Source organism: Aspergillus thermomutatus (assembly GCF_002237265.1).
Source record: "Aspergillus thermomutatus strain HMR AF 39 chromosome Unknown NODE_134, whole genome shotgun sequence".
NCBI lineage: Eukaryota > Fungi > Ascomycota > Eurotiomycetes > Eurotiales > Aspergillaceae > Aspergillus > Aspergillus thermomutatus.
The window spans coordinates 1-22,607 of NW_020798183.1; the positions used below are offsets into that span (position 1 = coordinate 1).

At 51.9% G+C, this 22,607-nt stretch overlaps 6 protein-coding genes across 6 annotated transcripts; 5 read left to right on the forward strand and 1 right to left on the reverse strand.

Annotated features, from left to right (window-relative positions):
- Positions 1-596: 596 nt before the first annotated feature.
- Positions 597-2,997, forward strand: steA (sexual development transcription factor SteA; the record flags this gene model as incomplete). The annotated part of the gene is made up of 5 exons (XM_026753812.1): positions 597-720; positions 807-906; positions 972-2,492; positions 2,611-2,694; positions 2,748-2,997. 5 exons carry the CDS (start codon positions 597-599, stop codon positions 2,995-2,997), a joined length of 2,079 nt encoding a protein of 692 aa, XP_026613256.1.
- Positions 2,998-4,287: 1,290 nt separating this feature from the next.
- Positions 4,288-6,399, forward strand: CDV56_100850 (putative sucrose transporter; the record flags this gene model as incomplete). The annotated part of the gene is made up of 4 exons (XM_026754469.1): positions 4,288-4,484; positions 4,561-4,600; positions 4,677-4,998; positions 5,060-6,399. The coding sequence occupies 4 exons, from the start codon at positions 4,288-4,290 to the stop codon at positions 6,397-6,399; spliced, it is 1,899 nt and encodes a 632-aa protein (XP_026613257.1).
- Positions 6,400-6,813: 414 nt separating this feature from the next.
- On the forward strand, positions 6,814-9,239 carry CDV56_101237 (bifunctional K:H/Na:H antiporter NHX1; the record flags this gene model as incomplete). Its single annotated transcript, XM_026754856.1, has 5 exons — positions 6,814-6,856; positions 6,988-7,020; positions 7,083-7,232; positions 7,304-7,963; positions 8,014-9,239. The coding sequence occupies 5 exons, from the start codon at positions 6,814-6,816 to the stop codon at positions 9,237-9,239; spliced, it is 2,112 nt and encodes a 703-aa protein (XP_026613258.1).
- A 995-nt stretch (positions 9,240-10,234) lies between these two features.
- Positions 10,235-12,283, forward strand: CDV56_101739 (putative GABA permease; the record flags this gene model as incomplete). Its single annotated transcript, XM_026755358.1, has 6 exons — positions 10,235-10,331; positions 10,664-10,710; positions 10,773-10,920; positions 10,982-11,514; positions 11,575-12,046; positions 12,105-12,283. The coding sequence occupies 6 exons, from the start codon at positions 10,235-10,237 to the stop codon at positions 12,281-12,283; spliced, it is 1,476 nt and encodes a 491-aa protein (XP_026613259.1).
- Positions 12,284-12,598: 315 nt separating this feature from the next.
- Positions 12,599-13,762, reverse strand: ADH1_2 (zinc-dependent alcohol dehydrogenase; the record flags this gene model as incomplete). Its single annotated transcript, XM_026755681.1, has 3 exons — positions 12,599-12,645; positions 12,702-13,056; positions 13,112-13,762. 3 exons carry the CDS (start codon positions 13,760-13,762, stop codon positions 12,599-12,601), a joined length of 1,053 nt encoding a protein of 350 aa, XP_026613260.1.
- A 3,055-nt stretch (positions 13,763-16,817) lies between these two features.
- Positions 16,818-22,149, forward strand: ino80 (chromatin-remodeling ATPase INO80; the record flags this gene model as incomplete). Its single annotated transcript, XM_026756237.1, has 4 exons — positions 16,818-17,351; positions 17,434-17,997; positions 18,058-21,877; positions 21,944-22,149. The coding sequence occupies 4 exons, from the start codon at positions 16,818-16,820 to the stop codon at positions 22,147-22,149; spliced, it is 5,124 nt and encodes a 1,707-aa protein (XP_026613261.1).
- Between the last annotated feature and the right edge of the window lie 458 nt (positions 22,150-22,607).

Below are 22,607 nucleotides of genomic sequence, written 5' to 3' on the forward strand. Positions count from 1 at the left end.
CCCCCCCCTTTCCCCTCCTCTTCCCATCGCAACTCGCCTTTAACCTCCTTCGTTTCTTTTCCTTTCATTTTCGCCGTGCGAGAAACTATCATTCAAAGAGAATTGAAACTGGGCTGGCCCGCCTCAACTCTCCATCGCCCTCATTTTTATCTGATATCACTCTCCCGCCTCGGTGTCCCCCTTCTTTGTTGGCGAGTATAGCATCGTCAGCGCCTACAACTCTTCCTTGTCCTGGGAGGCTGGTACTCTCTTTACTGTGTCTGGATAATTGCTGCGTTTCGCATTCGACCGCGGCCATTGTTTCATACATATTCATTTTTTCTTTTTCTTTTTTGATTGAGCTTATTCTACTGTATTCTTTGTTTTCTCTTCCCGTTCTGTTTTCTATCGACCTCTTTTAGTCAGAAGCCTTTTTTTAGGCAAGTTGTTTGAGTGTGCGTATACCCGCTTCCTTTGACGTCTGTTTCACTAAAAGCCATGATACAAATCCTTTCATCCAAAAACGAATGGCTTCTTGGGCCTATTGCCATCAGACCTATAATCTCCGGCGCTCGACTGATGATTATTCACAGATTACTGCTTTCACAAAAGCGAAAATGTATACTCAACATGGTGCTCCAATGGCACCCCCCCAGAAACCGGAGACGTTTATGTTGTCGAATGAAGCGCAGCAAAGTCTCCCTCACGATGCGCAAGTCGCGCTTCAACAGGTTGACAATCGTAAGTTGATGATCTACGACTTTCACTTGCCAAGCCTTTGCTTCTTGCTTGTTAGACTATTGAACGTTTGCTGACAACAGTCATAGTGAAGTACTTCCTTCTTTCGGCGCCAGTAGACTGGCCAAGGGATCAACTGATTCGACGATTTTTACTGCCCACCGGCGATTATATTTCCTGCGTTCTCTGGTTAGTCTAGATTGCCGAGTTCAGAAAAGCTAGAAAGGGGGGATTTTTTGGCTGATTAATGGCAGGAACAATCTGTTCCACATCTCCGGCACTGATATCGTCCGATGCCTCGCCTTTCGATTTCAAGCCTTTGGCCGTCCGGTCAAAAACTCGAAGAAGTTTGAGGAGGGTATATTCTCCGATCTTCGCAATCTGAAAGCTGGCACCGATGCGACACTCGAAGAACCCAAGAGCCCCTTTCTCGATTTCCTCTACAAGAACAACTGCATCAGAACACAGAAGAAGCAGAAGGTCTTCTACTGGTACAGCGTGCCACATGACAGGCTTTTCCTCGATGCGCTGGAACGTGACCTGAAGAGGGAGAAGATGGGGCAGGAGGCGACGACTCTTGCGGTCAGCGAGCCGGCCTTGTCGTTCGAATTTGACTCGTCGCAGTCGTTGTATGAGCAACTGACAAAGGCACAACAAGCAAATTCGTCATCCTTTCACGCGGGTACGACTTTTGGCCAGTCCAACTCCCCAATTGTTCGGACCGTTGACGCAATGCCTCCTCCTCAGATGGCTCCCCAGATGGCTCCTCCCGCGATGCCAGTTCTCCCAGACGATGCTGGCAACTCGGCGATGTACAGTACGATGCCCATGGCCCACCCTCTGACCCAGGCCATAATTAAGCGCGAGCCCGACTACGGGCAGATCCAATATGATCGCAATGGCATCCCGATTCGGATACACCAGCGGCATGCTTCCATGCCTAGTTTTGTCGTGGAGTACTCGCCCGCACCATCCTTCGTTTCCTCCCAGTACGAAGACTACAGCAACCGCGGCTTATCATTCGAACCCGTCACCCCGCCACAGCACAGCGTTCCACTTGGTCATGAACCGGCCTACATCGCAAACGAAGACACTGGTCTCTACACTGCGATCCCTGACATTACTTCTGCAGCCGCCTTCAACCCGATGATGCAGCTACCGCCTTCGAATCTCGCAAGCGCTCCTTACCCGATGCCTGCCAGGACATACCACTCGAACGTATATTCAGTGATTGAGGGGTCCCCAACGTACAAGCAACGTCGTCGTCGCTCTTCAATCCCCCCGAGTGTCCCGGCTACTGCGCACGCCCAAACGACTTCCGCATCATCTCAGCAGATTGCGTATGCCGCTCATAGGCCTAGTGATCTCCGACGCTCCGTCTCGAATTCCGTAGCGCCGGCAGCAGAAGGGGAGGAAACACATGAATCTTCCCATCATGCGGCAAACGGATATGCTCCTGCAGTTCTTCCGCAAAGGAATTTGTTGCACGAGATGTCCCGCAACGGGACCCCTCTTTCGAGTGTCGAGGAGAATCCTGAGCCGAATCCTCAGATGACGAGTCATCAGGATGAGCTGCTCACGCTTCCCAATGGGGAAGCGTATGAGGCAGCTGTGCAGAACAGTGTTTCGAATAAATCGGAGCGATTCGCTCCTGGCCCCGTTCGCCGCGCCCGAAGCGCCACTATGATGGAGCTAGGACCATATCCGCAGAAGTCCCATTCGTGTCCAATTCCATCGTGCGGGCGGCTTTTCAAGCGATTGGAGCATCTCAAACGGTGAGTTGCGTACTTTTAATCTCCGAGTCTCTGTTCATTCGACCGCTCCTCTGGGACTATCTGCAGAGTGTTCCTCTGTTATGATTGTTTTAGCCGCCGACTAACATTTAGCGCCCAGGCATGTGCGCACCCACACACAAGAACGGCCTTACCCTTGTCCTTACTGCAATAAAGCCTTCTCCCGCTCCGACAATCTTGCCCAGTAAGTCTTGTCACCGCCTTACGTCATAGACATTTACTCATTTTCCCTTGAAGACATCGTCGTATCCACGAGGCTCAACAGGATGGCCAGCAACCGCTCCCTCCGCACGACGAAGACCTTGAAAACGAGGAGAACGAACTTGGTTCCGATGAAGAATCATCGCCTGGCGAAGCTATGCCCAGTTCTATGGTCAATGTCGTGGGCATGACATCGATGCCTTCAACAATGTCATTGACCTCTGCAATGCCAACCATGATGGCTCCCCATATGATCGCTCCTCAGCTCCTACAGCAGCAAATCTGAGCGACTATCTTGGGAATGAGAACGCGAATTGACCACTTGTGTGTATATGGCTATGACCCTCTAATTTACCCAGGTGTCTCATCCCTTCCTACTCTTGGCCCTTGGCCAGACGCAGCATTCTCTGCCTCTTGTCACTCAATGGTTCCAACCTACAGCAGGCTGGCAGGCTACTTGAGCGTGACGTCAAGGTCGAATGTGAATTTTTCGATCGCTTTGGTGATGCGCATTAAAAGCTTTTTGGAGGCCCTCTGTTTGAGTTCTACGTGGACTTTTGCGCTGATGGCTGCGATCTTCTTCCACACGATGAGTGCCGATCAGCTAGTGGTTGTACTCGGGTTTTGTATTGCGGTTGCCGCTGGCTTGGCTTCCCTTTTGTCCGTACAGCCTGATTCTTGCGCGCCGACACTATGGCCGCGACTTCAGCCAGTTTTCACTCATGTATGACTTTTCTTTTTTGTCTATCTCTCTTTTGTCATTGTGTGCTATGTTCGACAATTGGGTTTCTGTCTGTATTACTCTTTCCCCCCTTTGTTATGGAATCTGGAAGGTCGAAACGCAAGGTAATGCGCGATGCGGGCTGGGTGAAAACCGGCGTACAGCTTTTGAGGAAATTCTGTGGAGTATCATGTTCGGACATCACTTCTGCTTGCCAGTCTGGGATGTGACCGCAACTCAAATCATAGACCTCCATCCGAGAGATGGATTTGACGTTTGCAATTAAGACGTGGATCAGATGAGTACATAGATCACAGTATATTAATGACATATCATTTATCATGTCCTTGCGTCGGACACCTGCAAATTAAAACCTTCCTAAGTCAATCCTCCTGTGCCTTGCTGGTCAACATGCGTCTGTGTAGGGAGTATCAGGAGTATTGGTCATTCGACCAGCTTTGTTGGTTGCCAAATCTAGATCATCGGGGTAAGTCACGTGCATTGTCTGCTGACGTCGGTTTGATTCAGCATTGGAGACACGAGACATCATCAGAAGCAACCTCCTCTCTGCTTCGATTGATGGTATTACTAGTTTCTTGCTGGCTATCTTGATGCAAATAGATCAGGGCTGTAATTCCTCACCATATCGCCAGCATGCCCCCATCCTAGCGAACCCGCAATTGTCGTCTTGGATATCTCTGGATTTACCCCCAGACTTACGCTATACCATTCACGATCTGCTCCCGTCCGCCTAATTGAGTGTTCCGCTCTTTGAGCACGAGATAGCCTCGTGTACACAGAGGTATCTGTGTTCTAACTTGTCGCACACGTTTCAGAGTAACGATATCAAATCAAATGCCGGGGACGGATGATCGCGTCGCGGACGAGACTTCTCCCCTTGTGGGACCGAATCGTACGGACGATGATGATGTTGTGGACTCAATAACAGCCTGCCAAAGGCATCATGGAGTTCCCCGGGGTGATCACCCGGGGCATCTCACTGAGGCGAAGAGTAGCTGGTATCTGTTCTTGTTGACGCTGAGTATTGTTGGGTATGTCCAACCCGACAGCTTTTTGGAGTATTTTTCTTCTTTCTGAGGCTGCGGTGATGTTGACCTTATGGTTTAGATTGCAGGTTGTGTGGTCGGTGGAGTTATCGAATGGATCGGTAGGTGGTCGAGTGCTCACCTTGAGGCGGTGGTTGTTACACGAAGACAGTGTCTGATGGTTCGATCTATATGCAGCCTTTCCTTCTGTCCCTTGGAATGAGCAAGGCTCTGCTTGCGTTCGTCTGGATCGCGGGACCCTTGACCGGTACACTTGTGCAACCGTACATCGGCATTCGGAGCGATAACTGTCGGATATCATGGGGTAAAAGAAAGCCTTTCATGATCGTTGGTGCCGCGGCGACCATTGTGGCCCTCCTTGCGCTTGCATGGGTGCAAGAGATTGTTGGAGGTTTCCTGGGGATTTTTGGTGTCGATCCTGCCTCTGATGGGACTCGGACGACGATAATCTTTTTCGCGACAGTTTTGATGTACTGTCTAGACTTCGCTATCAATACTGGTAAGCGCTTGATCACCAAACCGTTGTAAGTTGACGCACGGATGGTAATGTTCCGGTACAGTTCAGGCAGGCATCCGAGCTTTCATCGTCGATAATGCACCCCATCATCAGCAGGAACCGGCGAACGCTTGGGCTAGTCGGCTTACTGGGGTGGGCAATATTGTTGGATACATTTTTGGATACCTCGATCTGCCCAAAATCTTCCCGTTTCTGGGAAATACTCAGTTCAAGGTGCTCTGTGCATTGTCCTCGCTGGCTCTCGGTATCACGCTGAGCATCAGTTGTTCTTACATCCATGAGCGAGACCCAAGGCTCGAAGGGCCACCCTCCTCAGATAGTCTCGGATTTGTTGGCTTTTTCCGGCAAGTTTTCAAGTCGATCAAGTTTCTACCTCCACAGATCGCCAAGGTTTGCGAGGTTCAGCTTGCTGCCTGGGTTGGCTGGTTTCCATTTCTATTCTACGCAACGACATACATAGGGCAGCTCTATGTCAATCCTATCTTCGAACAGCATCCAAATTTATCCGAAGGTGACATTAATAAGGCTTGGGAAGAAGCAACTCGAATTGGAACATTTGCACTTTTGATTTACGCAATAACCTCGTTTATTGCTAACATGACTTTGCCGCTCTTTGTTGTCCCAACATACAGGCGGATCACGAGTCCGGAGCAGGCGTGCCCGGATACTCCAGAGGAGGACGAACCCTGTCTATCCAGAAGGATGTCAATCTCAAGCCTACCCGTTGGTGTCGCCTCAGAGCCCTCCTTGGAAACCCCCAGCAGTAAGCCTATTGGAGGTGGGGTTGGATCGACATGGCTATCGAAGCTGCAGATACCTGGGCTGACGCTGCGCCGGGCATGGTTTCTCTCCCATGTCCTGTTCGCGGTCTGCATGTTCAGCACCTTCTTCATCTCCTCTTATCAGGCTGGATCAGCGGTTATTGGATTTGTGGGCATTTCGTGGGCCTTGACTCTATGGGCTCCATTCGCCCTGATCTCTGCGGAAGTGTCCCGGATTGATGCGGAGCGTCGGATTCGGCGGCATCAGGCAGAGATGGGAGTGCCTCCTGAACATTATCCAGCTGCGAATGTCGCTGGTAACGACGGTGATGGCATCGATTACGACGAAGATCTTGAGGACGGTGCTAGACCGCGACGCGCCAAGGTCAAGGAAGAGGAGGAGAATCTTGCCCAAGCGGGCATCATCCTCGGGCTCCACAACGTGGCAGTGTCTGCGCCCCAGATCTTGTCCAGCTTGATCTGTAGTGCTATCTTCAAGGCCTTACAGAGGCCTAGGGAAGAGCCCTGGGATGACAGTGTTGGATGGGTGCTGAGATTTGGAGGATGTGCTGCGATAGTTGCGGCCTGGCTGACCAGTCGCCTTCGGGATCCCACGGCGTGAATTGTGTGTTCCATGATATCGTAGTCGGCTATTTACCTCCGTACTATTGGTACATTATATTATGAAGACCATTAATGTCAAAAATACTCTTAATCAAACATAAATTCTTCAAAGCTTGAATATTGAGGATCGGCGGGTCGCCGACAAGCCTTGGTCCTTTGGATGCCGGTCTTGGCTCCGGGCGGGACCTCTCAAACCGCTGGACAATGACGGCTACCTGTCCCCAAACCAAAGTACTTTACTTAATCCATCTGCCTTCCCATCGCATCATTCCACCTTGTCACTAATACTTCTTTTCGTTTGTGGTTTGTCCTTCTTGCACTGCATCTGTCAGTTTATTATTATGTGCGCCTTGGTTTGGCGTCAGAGACTCGCAGCTGGGGTTAACCGCTTGGTGGTTGTGTGGACTTCATAATGGCGAGCCAACTGATGGGCGACGTCCTTAACCAGCTGATCCGTACGTCCTTCCTTGCTGCTTTGATGTTCTGCCTCTATGCGTTATTGGCTGTCCTGCGAAGGGAAATAGATTTCGTTATGGATCATGTACAGTGATAGTGCTGTGGCTAACTTGTTATCTTTGTTCTGCAGGGAGAGCCGCCGACTCCGATGAGCCCGACGATGGTACGCGCGCTGATCTCTTATACTCAGAAACCTCTGGGCCAGATACTGATGAGCTATTCCAGATGCTCCCGAAGCCGGAAAGAAGGAGTTCTTCAGCTCCTGGGCTCTTTTCATCCTGATCATGCTGTTGATGTTTGCCCTGTTTACGAGCTATATCCTGCAACAAAAGAAGATCCAGGCGGTTCATGAAACGGTTCTGTCGATCTTTGCTGGTACGTTCATTTTTTTTCTCTGCTATGTGTCTCCCGTGAGGGTTGGCGGTCGCTCATGCGCATCAACGCAGGTATGTTTGTCGGGTTGATCATCCGGTTGAGTCCCGAGTCGCCTATTCAAGACAGCGTCACTTTTGACTATCAGTTCTTTTTCAACCTTCTCCTTCCTCCTATCATCTTGGCCTCGGGCTACGAGTTACACCAGGCGAATTTCTTCCGCAACATCGGCACTATACTCACCTTTGCTTTTGCGGGGACATTCATCTCCGCGATTGTGCTGGGCTCGGTGCTTTACATCTGGACTCGGGTCCCGCTGGATGGTCTGAATATCTCTTTCGTCGAGGCTATATCTGTTGGGGCCACGCTCTCTGCGACGGATCCGGTGACGATCTTGGCCATTTTCAACCTCTACAAAGTCGAGCCCAAGCTTTACACGGTCATTTTTGGCGAGTCGATTCTGAACGATGCGATTGCCATTGTCTTGTTCGAGACCGCGCAGAAGTATGCAGAAAGTGACGCCGGCTCGCTGACGATCCTTAATCTTTTCGAAGCTATCGGACTCTTCCTGCTTGTCTTCTTTGGTAGTATGCTGGTGGGCATGGTTGTTGGGATCATGACCGCGCTGGGGCTGAAATACACGCACGTTCGTCGCATGCCTAAGATCGAAAGCTGCTTGATTATCCTCGTCGCGTATGCCAGCTACTTCTTTTCGAACGGTGTCCACCTATCCGGTGAGTGTCTAGGTGTCTTCCTCCAGCGTCCCGATAACTGACAGGCTTAGGCATCGTCTCTCTTCTGTTTTGTGGTATCACGATGAAACACTACGCTTACTACAACATGTCGCGGCGGACGCAGTTGACCACCAAATATCTCTTCCAGGTCATGGCACAATTGTCGGAGAACTTCATCTTCATCTATCTGGGCCTAGACTTGTTCGTCGAAACGAATCTACAGTTTAAGCCTCTGTTCATTCTGGTCGCCGTCTTTGGCATCTGTCTTGCCCGTTATCTGGCAGTGTTCCCGTTGTCGAAGGCGATCAATTGGTTTATCCGGTACAGGGCACGCCGTCACGGGTTGGAAGTCGCGGACGAGTTGCCCTTCGCCTATCAAGCAATGCTGTTCTGGGCAGGGCTGCGCGGAGCTGTGGGGGTTGCGCTGGCCGCGGGGCTTACAGGGGTGAACGCGCCAGCGTTGCGTGCCACGGTCCTGGTTGTCGTCGTGCTGACCGTGATCATCTTCGGAGGTACGACTGCTCGCATGCTGGAGATTCTTGGGATTCGGACCGGCGTGGTCGAGGAGATTGAGTCCGACGATGAATTCGACATCGAGGTCACCCATGGGGGCACCTATTACAAGCGGTCCGATACCGGCCTGGGTTATATTCCCCGACGCACGGATTCCACCATTCCGCTGGACGGGATACAGCGAGCAGGTCTCGGTGACAGGACCGACAGCTATTCCAGTGGCAATAATCGCCGCCCTAGCCCGCCCCAGTCGACTCGGGGCCATGCACGGATGTATTCCAACGCCTACAGTCCCAAAGATGCGCAGACACATCGCGATAGATTATCGACGGCGACGCTTCTCGGGAACGGGGCTGGAAATCACAGCGATAGCAGTGTCGTGAGTGAGGATGAATTCGGCCTGAGAGCCGTTGGGCGAGGCCGAGGCGTGTCAGAGCCGGACCAAATTGATGCATTTGATTTGGATGTCGATGATGGTGCATCTGACGATGATCTACCCCCCACAGCGCCGGGTGCAGCTTCTAGACTGCGGCGGTCACCGTCACAGGTACAGAATCTGAGGCCTTCCCAAGCGGCTCCCTTGAGCGGAGCGTCACCCGCAAGAAGAGAGACAGGACGAAGTGCGAGGGAAGCTCTTCGTGATCTATTCTCGGGTGGACCATCTGGGGATCATGCCGCCTGGTTCCGACAGCTGGACGAGGACTTCATCAAGCCGCGGTTGCTTCTAGATCAGTCAAACCACAAGGGACCAGGTGCCGTCTGAGTCATGCTGCTATGTATACTTAATATGTCCTTATCCGATTTCCCGTTGTTTCACTTTATCTTATCCTCCTTTGTCTGTTTCTTTGCAGTCTCGGCCTCCTCATAGATGGTAGGAGCTCTGGCTCAATTGCGCTGATTCGTCTTGTATATTGGAACTGGGCTCCATTTACAGCTTGTGGCTTCATATTTTGCATTGGACTGGGGCTTTGGGTCTGGAACCCTGAAGGGAGGGGCTTGCGGTTTAGATACAACAGATATCCAATGGTAGAGGGAGCCCGACTCCCCCCTTTTGTCCCTTTTGTCCTTGAGATAAACTCTAGAAGACATCATCAGTTCAATGGTGATAGTGAACGTACTGATAAGCAGGGCAGCGCTGAGCCTCGGAAGACTGGCGATAAGTTCCGAATTCACTTTTGCCTTTCTGCTCATCATCGCTCAAGAGTCAACTCAAGCCATCTCTAAGTTTCCGAGCTAACGCACGCTCTAGGCTCTTATCATCGCCATGAAGTGCCAGGATTGGAAGCTCTCGCCGTGCCAAGTTGTTTGACTCGCGATAGGTAAGTTGTAGCCGATATCTGAATCCGCCATCGCCACTGCGACAGTAACACAAAGCATGGATGTCTTATTTATCTGCAGGGCATGCTGAGATTGGCTCCCTTGACTTCCCGTGCCTTTAGCTAAGCTGCTGAACCCCGCTCGAGGGAGACTTTGGGCGATAGGAAGAATCATAGGATGATGATGATGATGATGATGACGACGACGATATTATGGTTGAGACGATGACTGCCACTCCTTATCGGGCATTGTGTGGAGGCAAGTCCATGCAAGGGAGGATGTAAACACTACTGTACACCCCCTCCTTATCAGAACTCAATTTCCTCGTATCTCTACGTTCGGTCGTGTATATATACATATGTGATGGACTAACTCCGATGACCTTTCTTGCTTAGTTCCTCTCTCATTGTTGACTCCTATCTCACTCACAGTCACCCAGCCATGGCGGAAAAGACTCAAGCTGTGGACGTCGAGTCCAAGGCTGCGCAGACAGTCGATCCTGATGTCGCTGCTGAGCCTGGTGACATGCAGTTACTCGGTGTGTGGCATCGTTTATCATCTTCAATGAGAATATGCTGATGGGATATCGATCCTTCCAGCGACGCTGGGGTACAAGCAGGAGCTTCGGCGACACTACTCCACTACCCAGATCTTTGCTGTTGCGTTTAGTATCATGGGGTTATTACCCTCAATTGCATCTACCTTGGCGTTCTCGTTGCCTGCGGGCCCAGTGGGCATGGTCTGGGTAAATGATTTCCATGAGTTGCAGTGTGGAATTCGAAGTGTCCTTGCTGACCAGTGAGACAGGGTAAGACCTTTCGGGCACTGTCTGTGGATGCATTCGACCAGCGGTATTGACTCCGTCTGTAGGATGGCTCGTTGCAAGCGTGTTCATCTTCATCGTTGGCTTGGCTATGGTATGTTGGTTCGACTGTATACAGAATTGATGGCCCGTGACTGATCATCTGTTTTTTTATAGGCTGACCTGGCATCCGCGATGCCCACCGCTGGCGGTCTCTATTTCTGGACGCATTATTTCAGCGACGAGAAATGGAAGAATCCGCTGAGTTTCGTCGTTGGATACAGCAATACCATTGGTCTTGTTGGTGGTGTCTGCTCGATCGATTGTGCGTGGAGCCTCTCCCGGTCTGGTTGTGTCTGAGGCATATGCTGACGCGCAGGATGTAGATGGGTTTGCGACCATGTTGCTCTCGCTCGTTTCCATTGCCCGCGACGGGGAGTGGACTGCTTCCCGGCCGGTCGTGTATGTCACATACGTCGCTTGTGTCGTTGTACACGGGTTGATCACCACCTTCTTTGCGCGCATCATGCCGAAGATCCAGACGCTCTGCATCGTCAGCAACATCGGGCTCGTGGTAGCAACCGTGATTGCGCTCCCGATTGGCAAGGCGATGAACGGCGGACCGGTCAACTCGGGTTCCTATGTCTTCGGACATGTTGATAACCTGACCACATGGCCAGCGGGCTGGGCGTTTATGCTTGCTTGGCTCTCGCCTATCTGGACCATTGGCGCCTTTGATTCCTGCGTCCATATGAGCGAGGAGGCTACTCATGCAACACGTGCCGTCCCACTCGGTATCCTCTGGTCGACCGGGCTGTGTGGCATCCTGGGGTTTCTGTCTCTTGCAGTCATAGCAGCCGTGATGGATACCAACCTGGAGAACGTGATGGGGACCGCTTTTGGTCAACCGATGGCGCAGGTAAGCTTTGTTACGTCCGTAAAGCACACCCCGCATAGGCCCGAGCTGATGATCACCCAGATCTACTACGACGCACTCGGCAAACCCGGCGCCCTAGGCTTCATGGCCGTCGTCGCCATCGTCCAGTTCTTCATGGGCCTGAGTCTCGTCCTCGCCGCCTCCCGACAGAGCTGGGCCTTCTCCCGCGACGGCGCCCTCCCCTTCTCCTCCTTCTTCCGGCACGTCAGCAAACGCATCCGCTACCAGCCCGTCCGCATGATCTGGGGTGTGGTCGCAGCCGCCATCGTCATCGGCCTGCTCTGCCTCATCAACAACGCCGCCTCGAGCGCTCTTTTCTCCCTCGCAGTCGCGGGGAACGATCTCGCCTGGCTGACCCCCATCTTTGCGCGGCTCGTCTGGGGCGGCGAGCGCTTCCAGCCGGGAGAATTCTACACGGGCCGGCTGAGCAAGCCTATCGCCGTCACGGCCATCGTGTATCTCTTCTTCGCGATCGTCTTGTGCATGTTTCCCACCCTGGGACCTGATCCCACTCGTAAGTTCCTTTCCCCTCTCCAGATAATAAAGCCATTGTGCTGACAAAATCTGAAAAGCCGAGGATATGAACTATACCATCGTCATCAACAGTGCGCTTTGGGGCGGTGCGCTGTTGTATTATCTTTTGTATGCGCGCAAGTTCTACAAGGGACCGCAGGTGACTGTGGGACAGTCGTCGTCTAGTCCTTCGGAGACGCATCTGGAGGGCTTGGATGGGGAGAAGGGCGTCAATTGACGAGGGTACAATACCTGTATCTACTTGATGATAGATTAATCGTTCCACTGTTCTTTCTTGTAATTTCCCGGTCACCTGTTCGAATTGCATTACGAAATCTACCCATCGATTTGCAGGCTGGATACGCAGAGGGTGGATTGAGTGTCAAATTAATTAGTAAGAGATAGATACACGTCGCTTCGTTAAGTGATTAATCGCAATGGCTTCGCCCTGTACAATACCTAGGTGTAGCAAATTTCTGTACGTATTGTGCCAACATCTCGGAACGTCAAACGTCAATCGTCAATCGCTGCTGCCCTGCAGATCTTCGGTCCTTTATTCGGGTACTTCAAGAACGTATCGACCGGCGATCTTGCCTTGTTCTATCACAGGGTTGTCAGTAAGGGATCTTGAATAAAATATGAAGAATGCTACTCACCCATCAGCTCAAAGATATGCGGAAGATCCTTCAACGGGGCTTTCTTGAACGGCGCATTGATGAGCCCCCGGGCGAAGAAGTCGATGGCCTCGACGCCATCCTGGCGGTTCCCCACGTAGCTGCCCTTGATGTTGATCGTCTTGACCACGGTGTTGAACACGGGGGCTTTCAGGTATGCGTCTGCGGGCATGCCGATCGCGACGATGGTACCGTGCGAGCGGACGTAATCCGCGGCTTGCTGGAAGGGTTTCTCCGAGACGGCGAGTAGGAGGACGGCATGGGCGCCGAGTCCCCTCGGAGTGGCGGCTTTGACGTCCTCTACGACGTTCTTGGACACGGTAAAGTCGATGTAGGCCTGTTCCGAGAGGCGTTAGTTGGATACGGGTAGAAAAGGCACGCCGCCGTCTTACCTCTGAGCCGAGTTTCTCGCACATTTCTCTCTTCTCCTCGCCGCCGTCGATCGCAACGACTCGCAATCCCATCGCTTTGGCGTATTGCTGGGCGAGAGAGCCTAGTCCCCCTCCAGCGCCCACGATCGCCACCGTCTGTCCGGGGCGTGCGCCGGATTCCTTCAGGCCCTTATAGACCGTGAGACCGGCACAGAGGATGGGAGCGACCGCATCGAGGGGGACATCCTTGGGAATGTTCGAGGCATGAGTGGCTTTGCCGACACAGTACTGCTGGAAAGTGCCATCGACAGTGTAGCCAGACAATGTCGCGTTGGGACAGAGTGGCTCTTCGGACTGCTTGCAGAATTCACATTCCATGCAGGATCCGTTCAACCACTTGATACCTGCGTGATCGCCAATCTCGAAGCCAGTCACCAGGTCGCCTTTGGCCACAACAACCCCAGCGCCTTCGTGGCCTCCAACAAGAGGCAACTTCAGCGGGAGGGGCCAGTCGCCCTTCATGGCATGCAGATCTGTGTGACAAACACCCGTGTAACGGATCTTGACAAGAATTTCATCGGGGCCGGGTTTGGGCACGGGGATCTCCTTGTAGACTGGCGGGCCGCCCTTCTTTTCGACCACCTGGGCCCATTGTTTGTCTGGGATGGTCATGCTGGCTGGTGTTCTCAAGCCGCAACCGTGAGAGAAGAAACGATATCGGCTAGGTGAAGGAGACCGAAAAGAATATAGACCGGAAGGAGGAAAGAAGGACTTTGGGATTGACGCAAGAGTAAAACTTGTCGAGCAAACAAAGGAGAGATTTCTCGTGGTTCTTATAATCATGGAGAGATTTCTCTCAGTGGCTCGAGGGAGAAGGAAAGTAAGAAATCGGGTGGTCCGGTGCTAGGTCTGATTCACACAGTGACGTCGTCGGATTCAGCTATCAAAGGCTGAGTATTCAATGAATGACAGCAGGGACTATACAGAAGCAGGAAAAGCGATAGGTAAATGAGCCCACTGAGATGCGAGGTGAACTGCTCCATTCCCCATGTTGTCCGACTGTTAGGAACGCATTGGGACATCAGAGGATGAGAAGACGTCAGAGATCCTCCCCATCTGGAAACACACATCTGGTTCTGAAGGTTAATCTAACCATTTCTAGCCTGCAGTTGGCGTGGATCAGGCCATACCTACCTATCCTCAAGGCCGGTGGATGACGGCTGGGGACGCAGTAGAAGACGTCACCAATCAAGCTTGCACGATCTCACCACATTATGAGTTCGTTGTTTCCCCAGATTGCTGCAAGTGGGACTTTACAGCTGCAGGGTCAATGGAAAGAGTCCAGGTACCATATACCTTGGGGGAATCAATGTCTGTCAAATCTGAATTCAAAGTTGACTCTATAGACATCATGCAAGAATCTCCGAAAGTGTCACTTGTGCCATCTTCCAGGTATTGCGAGCGATAAGATAAGGAAAGGATCATAAGACATGGCATGACTTGAGGGAGGCGAATTGATTCTACAATATGATAAATCAACTGATGGTGAGAGAACGCATTCAATGGTCTAATCCATGGTCACAGCAAGGGAAATCTTTGGCGATGTAATAACTAATAACTTCGGAGTCCGATCAAGATTGCAATGTTGTTGCCTCAGGCATGATTATGGGATCATAAGTACGATGAGATGAGTACCTTAGCTTCTGAACGCTGCTATTAAAGGATATTGAACTCGAAAGAATTATATGTCCATGGGATGATCACCGGGTATACAAGAGAAGTAAAGGAGCAGGAGTAAGTGTTCCATTTCAAGACAAGTGGAAGCACTCAATGCGAACAAGTCAGGCCTCATTAGTCTGTATAATTCGCGCATACATACAGGAAGCGCCAGGGCCATGTACCTCCTAGGTGTCTTATCCCCCGTGTGTTCCCTGGCTTTGATGCATAGACGGGTGGCTGCGCAACAATCGCGTCTACTTGAATAGGATCATTGGTCCTGACCGATGAGTAACGGACGCAGAAATTCCATGAGAGACGGAGAAAGATCATCGACCTCAAAGCACAAACCAGTGCTGGGGACCTCTAGACCTTCCTCCAGAGTCCTCAAATGCCACACATAATCTGCAATGAGTACTCCGAAAAATGCTCTGAAGTATAACTCCGTACTCAGTTTCTGCTAGCTAATCTTCATGAAAGTCGATACAAAATGATGACTCCTGAGTCCTGCAATTAATTTCCATGGGAATAACCCAGGCAACTGACAATCGAGATTCAGCAAGGCCTCTGCGTTTTCAGGTGACTGCATCATTCACCATCATCAGCTGTGCCTTACGTTTGATAGGTACAGGCAATTTTGATGCTCCTCCATATGGTGACTCCTGAGCGTGGTCTGAGGCAATCCTTGCAACAGAGACACACCAAATCTACAGAAAGATTCTACACCCAGTACGGAGTTTTCTGAATTCTATCAGAGAATAATGCTCAGAGTGTCATTATCAGAAGAGAATCAGTCGAAGTTGAATGGCGATGTAATCTATGGCGTGGCTTGTGTTTCGAATGGTAATGACCGGTATCGGACATATATAGGCTTGGCATAGAATACCTTAATCTGGAGTAGTGAATATCGCGCCAAGGGCAGGTTGACAGTGACAAAATGGAAGTAGTTTTATACTCGCTGTCATTAGAGCTCTTTGGGATTACTTCTTTCTCCCAACATTGTCAATTTCTCGACTGCTTCATCAGAGTGCAACCCATAGGTTGATGCCTGCAAATTCTTGGCGACCGTAGATCCAATCGATCAAGGATACGCGGCGTATGTAATCTCAATACACATACCGCCCGGCCGAATGTGTAAGGTACCTACGGATCGCGGACAGCCCCAAAAAAGCGACGAAAGAGGAAGAAAAGGAACAAGTAAAGTGAAGAGAGAGGGCAAAAAGAAAACTTGGGCAAAGGGGGGAAAGGCTGGAACGACCAATTCGAGGATCCAACAGCAGCATCATCATCATCATCACTACCTTATTCTCATTCACTATTCCTTTCTTCACCGTCCAACCCTTCTTTTTTACATCCTCCATCTCCATCTCCATCTATCCATCTTCATCTTCTCCCATCACCACTATCTTACCACCTCATCTCCAACTTCTCCATCCCACTTGTTTCCCGTTTCCCTTGTCCACAAGCTCTGTCAGCCGCACCCCCCAAGTGTCAATTCCTGATTTGGGGAGACCACAGAGGGGTGCTCGTTTTTATCGCATCCGAGCCTGAGCCACTCTGGCGTTGACGGGAGTTTGTTGGTTTGGTTCAACATCCACAAAGAGCTCGCCCTTCATCCAATTATCCCCAGAGGTTCCTGTCAAACCGGTGAGGCAATCTCTTCTACTCCCATTTGTCTCTCCCCCTTCTGCCCCTTCCACCTCATCTTCCTACTTCATGAACCGACGATCCATTTCCTCAAATCATCCTTTTAATTCATCTCTTCTCATACCAGACCCTGTCTCGGAGCTAATCCTTTAAGCAGTTTGAAATCGCCGCGACAGGTGCGAAACGCGTGATTGTCCGTCCCTTTTGAAAAAGAGACCCTTCCTTTCTATCCTCTCGCGCTCGGACGACCGGTCCTGTCCAATGTCCGCTTGACAAAGTCGCCTTTTCGAGCCTCAACTCCGTTATCTCTACCCCTGGTGTCTTCGAATCTTCGCCGCCGCGTTGTCCGGCACACGCGGGCATCATGACGGGAGCTCCGCCTTACAATTCCCAGTCTCCAACGCAGCAGCCTCGCTTTCCCGTCTATTCTCCTCCGAATAAGAATCGTTCATACTATCCCAACAATGATCAATACCAGCAGCACCCTCCTCAGACACCACCGGCTTTCCCTCCTCAGCCGTCACTGTCTAGGAGTCCTCATTACTCACATGCGCCTTCTCCGTTACCGGCTACACTACCTCCCTTAAACGGTGGTGCTCCTCCGCCAGGGCATCATCCGGAACCTTCGTCGCAGTACCAGGCACATTCATCGGCAGGGACGCCGCAATTTCCATTACCGAGACCTTACTCAGCATCAGTGATGTCTAGCAACGGCGCATCTCCCTATAACCACTCCACTCCATCCCACGCCCATCCATCGGCTCGCCTGGAAAGCCTGTCACAATCACCTCCGAAGAAAGAGACGGAACCACTCTATTCCATCGGAGGAAATGGCGCTCCTGCATACTCCTCTTCAATAATGCGAGAGCCCCGGCCGGCTTCTCCCCCTAGAGAAACGGTATGTCTTCACTTCGATCATTATCTTAACCAAATGTGAGATGAGAACATTTACTGAGCTTTTATCTCACTGCTTTATTCAGAAGCCTGCTCGCGCTGCCGACCCCATGTCATTCGCTAGCATTCTTTCGGGTCCGACTGAAGAGCGCTCTCCTAAAAAACAGTCACCCGTTCCAGAAGCTCCACCGGCCCCGGCACTCACATCCACACCCGCACCACCGACCCTTGCCCCAGTACCAGCAACGAGAAGACTTACCCCTCCTCCAGCGGCGCACATTCTTCCACCTACCTCCCAACTCAAAGTCAAGGAGCCGGAACCCATCTCCGCCGCCCTGCCCCGACTTGAGAAGAAGCCGAGCGCCGAGAAACGTCGTCGGAATGTGGAACAAGAAGCCAAATCCACCGAAGCGCTTCCTGTCGCATCTGCCAACGGCATTTTCGAACCGACAAAAGCCTCTAGGGCCTCCAATCGCAAGACATTATCCGAACGCGATGCCGAAACCATCAACAAGATCATCGCGGAGATTGACAATGCCGACAAGAGCGATGTTGAGGCGCCTGGCTTTGAGGCGGAGTATGAACGCTACATCGTGAAGGGCAAGAAAAGGGCATTAGATGCGGAAAAAGCCGAGGGTATTAGACGCAAGGTAGGCCTCAAATGCACCTCTACCCGCATCTGACATATCAGTATAACTAATATAAGACAGCGTCGCCGACACGATTTCCTTGTCAAGCTTGGTAAAACTTTTGAGAAGCAGGCAAACGCGGGAGTGGATCGATTCCGAGTCGCAAACGAAGCGTCGGTCATTGCAGAAGTTCAGGCGAAGGAAATACAGGATGAAAAGGAACGCAAGAAGGACATGCAGCGGAAGCGGCGACGTGAGAATACGGTGCGTTTGGAAATGCAGAAGAAGCTTGAGGCGGAGCGCAAGGCAAATAAGGCCAATGATGCCGCCGAGAAGGCCAAATTCCTTCGCGAAGCCGAAAGGGCCCAGAGAAAGATCAAATCGACCAAGCGAGCTCTCGAAGGCGTCACATCGCCGGAGGAAATTGGTGAGGTCACGCCGCTCGCTCCTAATCTGGAAGGCGGCACTACCAGCTCATTCCACATCGGTCGCAGCTCCCCGTCGAGGCGCAAGTCTGGACGCTCGGGAACCTCACGGCCAAAGAAATCCAAGGAGCAGAAGCAGGCTGAGAAGGATGCGGCTGAAGCTGCTTATGCTGCAATGGAGAATGACGAGCCCTTGCCTATCGCTCCCAAGGAAGATCCGAGAAAGGAAAGCCTCAAGAAGGAGGCCAAGGGTGCACGTTCCAAAGAACCCACGCCTGCGCCCGTATCCGCATTCGAGTCGAAGGGTTACAATCAGATTTATGAACAGATCTGGCGGGATATTGCCCGTAAAGACATCCCCAAGGTCTATCGCATCAAGACCCTTTCTCTCAGCACGCGTCAAGAAAACCTGCGAAAGACCGCTCAGCTTGCCAGTAAGCAGTCTCGCAAATGGCAAGAACGTACGAACAAGAGCATGAAAGACACCCAAGCCCGTGCCAAGCGGACGATGCGTGAAATGATGTCCTTCTGGAAGCGCAACGAGCGCGAGGAGCGTGATCTACGTCGTCTCGCCGAGAAGCAGGAGATTGAGTCCGCCAAGAAGGCAGAAGCAGAGCGTGAAGCCAATCGTCAGAAGCGCAAGCTGAATTTCCTGATCTCCCAGACTGAACTGTATTCCCACTTCATTGGCCGAAAGATCAAAGGCGCCGGGGCAGACTCTTCTGGGGATACCGCTGTCGATGGCTCCGATGAGACCATCCAACCTGGCAAGGCCCAGGACCACACCACTGATCTGCCCCCTAGTGTCGCTGACGTGGGCACCAAAGTCACCAATTTTGAGGACCTGGATTTCGATGCGGAAGATGAGACAGCTCTGCGGCAGGCAGCAATGGCTAATGCCCAGAACGCCGTCAAAGAAGCTCAGGAGCGCGCACGTGCCTTCAATGCGGAAGAGAACCCGATGGCTGCTCTCGACGAGGGCGAATTGAACTTCCAAAACCCCACGAGTTTGGGCGATATCGAAATCTCACAGCCCAAGATGCTTACGGCCAAGCTGAAGGAATACCAGCTGAAGGGTCTGAACTGGCTTGTCAATTTGTATGAGCAAGGTATCAACGGCATTCTGGCGGACGAGATGGGTCTGGGTAAGACCATCCAGTCTATTTCGGTCATGGCATACTTGGCTGAGGTTCACAACATCTGGGGACCGTTCCTGGTCATTGCCCCCGCGTCGACACTGCATAACTGGCAGCAGGAGATCACCAAGTTTGTTCCTGATATCAAAGTTCTGCCTTATTGGGGTTCGGCGAAAGATCGCAAGGTTCTCCGGAAGTTCTGGGACCGCAAGCACATCACTTACACCAAAGAATCAGAGTTTCATGTCCTTGTGACATCGTATCAGCTTGTCGTCCTCGATTCTCAGTACTTCCAGAAAGTCAAGTGGCAGTACATGATTCTCGACGAAGCCCAGGCCATCAAGTCGTCTCAAAGTTCGCGGTGGAAGAACCTGCTCGGATTTCACTGCCGGAACCGTCTTCTGCTCACTGGTACCCCCATTCAGAATAACATGCAGGAATTGTGGGCTCTTTTGCATTTCATTATGCCGACCTTGTTCGACTCTCACGATGAATTCAGCGAGTGGTTCTCCAAGGACATTGAGTCTCACGCTCAAAGTAATACCAAACTCAACGAGGACCAGCTCCGGCGGTTGCACATGATTCTGAAACCATTCATGCTTCGTCGCGTGAAGAAACACGTCCAGCAAGAACTTGGAGACAAGGTTGAGAAGGATGTGTTCTGCGACCTGACGTATAGACAACGGGCCTACTACGCCAACTTGCGGAACCGCGTCAGCATCATGGACCTCATTGAGAAGGCCGCTGTTGGCGATGAAGCCGACAGCACGACACTGATGAACTTGGTCATGCAGTTCCGGAAAGTCTGCAACCACCCCGACCTGTTCGAGCGCGCAGAGACAAAATCACCGTTCTCGGTCGCACACTTTGCAGAAACCGCCTCGTTCGTTCGCGAGGGACAGAATGTGGATGTCCGCTACTCGACGCGCAACCTGATCGAGTACAACCTACCGCGCCTTTTATGCAGCTCCAGCGGTCGTGTTGACATGGCCGGGCCGGACAATGAACAGGCTGGCTTCCGAGGCAAATACCTGCAGCACTTGATGAACATCTTTGCCCCGGAGAACATCGAACGCAGCATCGACGAGGACGGTGGCTTTTCGTTCCTGCGGTTTGCCGACACCTCCATCAATGAGGCGTACGAGCAGTCCCATCTCGGCGTCTTCGAGCGGGCGGTGCGCCGCCGTGGCCAGAGCAACAGACTGTCTCGTCTGAATGTCATCTACGATGATGAGAACGAGCGAACAGCAAAGTCTGTGCTTCCTCATTCTCTCTTCAATATTGTCCAGCGAAACGATCGCCAGGCTGTTCGTGATGTTACTGTGGAGGGCTACATGCGGGATCTGATGAGTGTCTCTGAAGCTACGTTCGAACGCGAAGGTCTCAACGTGATTGAACCGTGCGCGAGCCCTGCGGCATCGGCGCCTCCGATCACCATCTCCTGCTCCGGTCAAGAGGCCCTGAGGGAAATCAAGGATACCTTTTTCAACGTCTCCGTTCGTCATGCCCTCCTTAGCACGCCGTCTAGACAGATGGAGCAGCAGATCCTCGAGAAGAAATTGGACCCCGCTCCGTTCTCGCTGCCACCCTTGCTACCGAAGCCGATATCCACCAAGGGGCGGTACACGCACATTGAAGTGCCGTCCATGCGGCGTTTCGTCACCGATTCGGGCAAGCTGGCCAAATTGGACGAGCTTCTACACGAACTCAAGGCGGGCGGTCACCGTGTGCTGCTGTACTTCCAGATGACGCGCATGATCGACCTGATGGAAGAGTATCTCACCTACCGCAACTACAAGTACTGCCGCTTGGACGGAAGCACCAAACTCGAGGATCGTCGTGACACAGTGGCTGATTTCCAACAACGCCCCGAGATTTTTGTGTTCCTCTTGTCTACCCGTGCCGGTGGTCTGGGTATCAACCTGACTGCTGCCGACACTGTCATTTTCTACGATTCGGATTGGAACCCGACCATTGACTCGCAGGCTATGGATCGAGCGCATCGTCTGGGCCAGACCCGGCAGGTGACCGTCTACCGCCTCATCACCCGCGGCACCATCGAAGAGCGGATCCGCAAGCGAGCCCTGCAGAAAGAAGAGGTGCAGCGCGTTGTCATTTCGGGCGGTGCGGCCGGTGGAGTGGACTTCAACACTCGGAACCGCGAGAGTCGGACCAAGGATATCGCCATGTGGCTGGCAGACGATGAGCAGGCAGAACTTATTGAGCAGAAGGAGAAGGAAGCTCTGGACCGCGGCGAGGTGTTTGGCGCTGGCAAAGGAGGCAAGAAGGCGGCTCAAAAGAGAAAGAAGGATCTTACGCTGGACGACATGTATCACGAAGGTATGGCGCGACTACCGATCCATTTCCATTGATGATCTGATGCTGACTCTGCTTTTTCTGCTACAGGAGAAGGAAACTTTGATGATATCAGCGCGAAGCCCTCGGGTGCGGCAACGCCTGTATCCACTGCGGATAACGTTGGCACACCGTCGTCAACACCTGTCCCCAAGCGAGGACGGGGACGTGGCAGCGGCAAGGGAACGTCGAAGCGAGCCAAGACGACCACGGAGCGCTTGCGACTGATTGATGGGGACGGTGGACTGGAAAGTTGATGTGCACACCGACTATGACTGACCCCCGGACATGACTAGCTACCCGCATGACTGAATGGGACTACGGCGTTTGAGAGGCTACTGTGACTTTGATGGATTTGTTCTTATTGTTCTCGGCAGCTTGTTGTTTCTGCCTTGTATTAACATTTCAACTTTTGTGTTTCTAATTTACCCGACACTTTTTGTGAAGGACGGCTGGAGGTGATTGATGATGTGAGAATTGTGATGAAAAGCAAAGAGAGAATGTTGCAGCGAATCATACCAAGCTGACTGAGATTGACGATGCGATAGACGTGCCTGCGCCTGTATGCGGCTGGATTTCTTTTCATCTTGTTCTTATTTTGTCCGTTCATCTTTTCTACTGATTGGCGACCTTTTAAGACTTGGGACGTGGCCTTGAAATAGTGATTAGGTAAGATTTGAATTGCCGCTTCTGTCATGTTCTCTTCATTATTGAC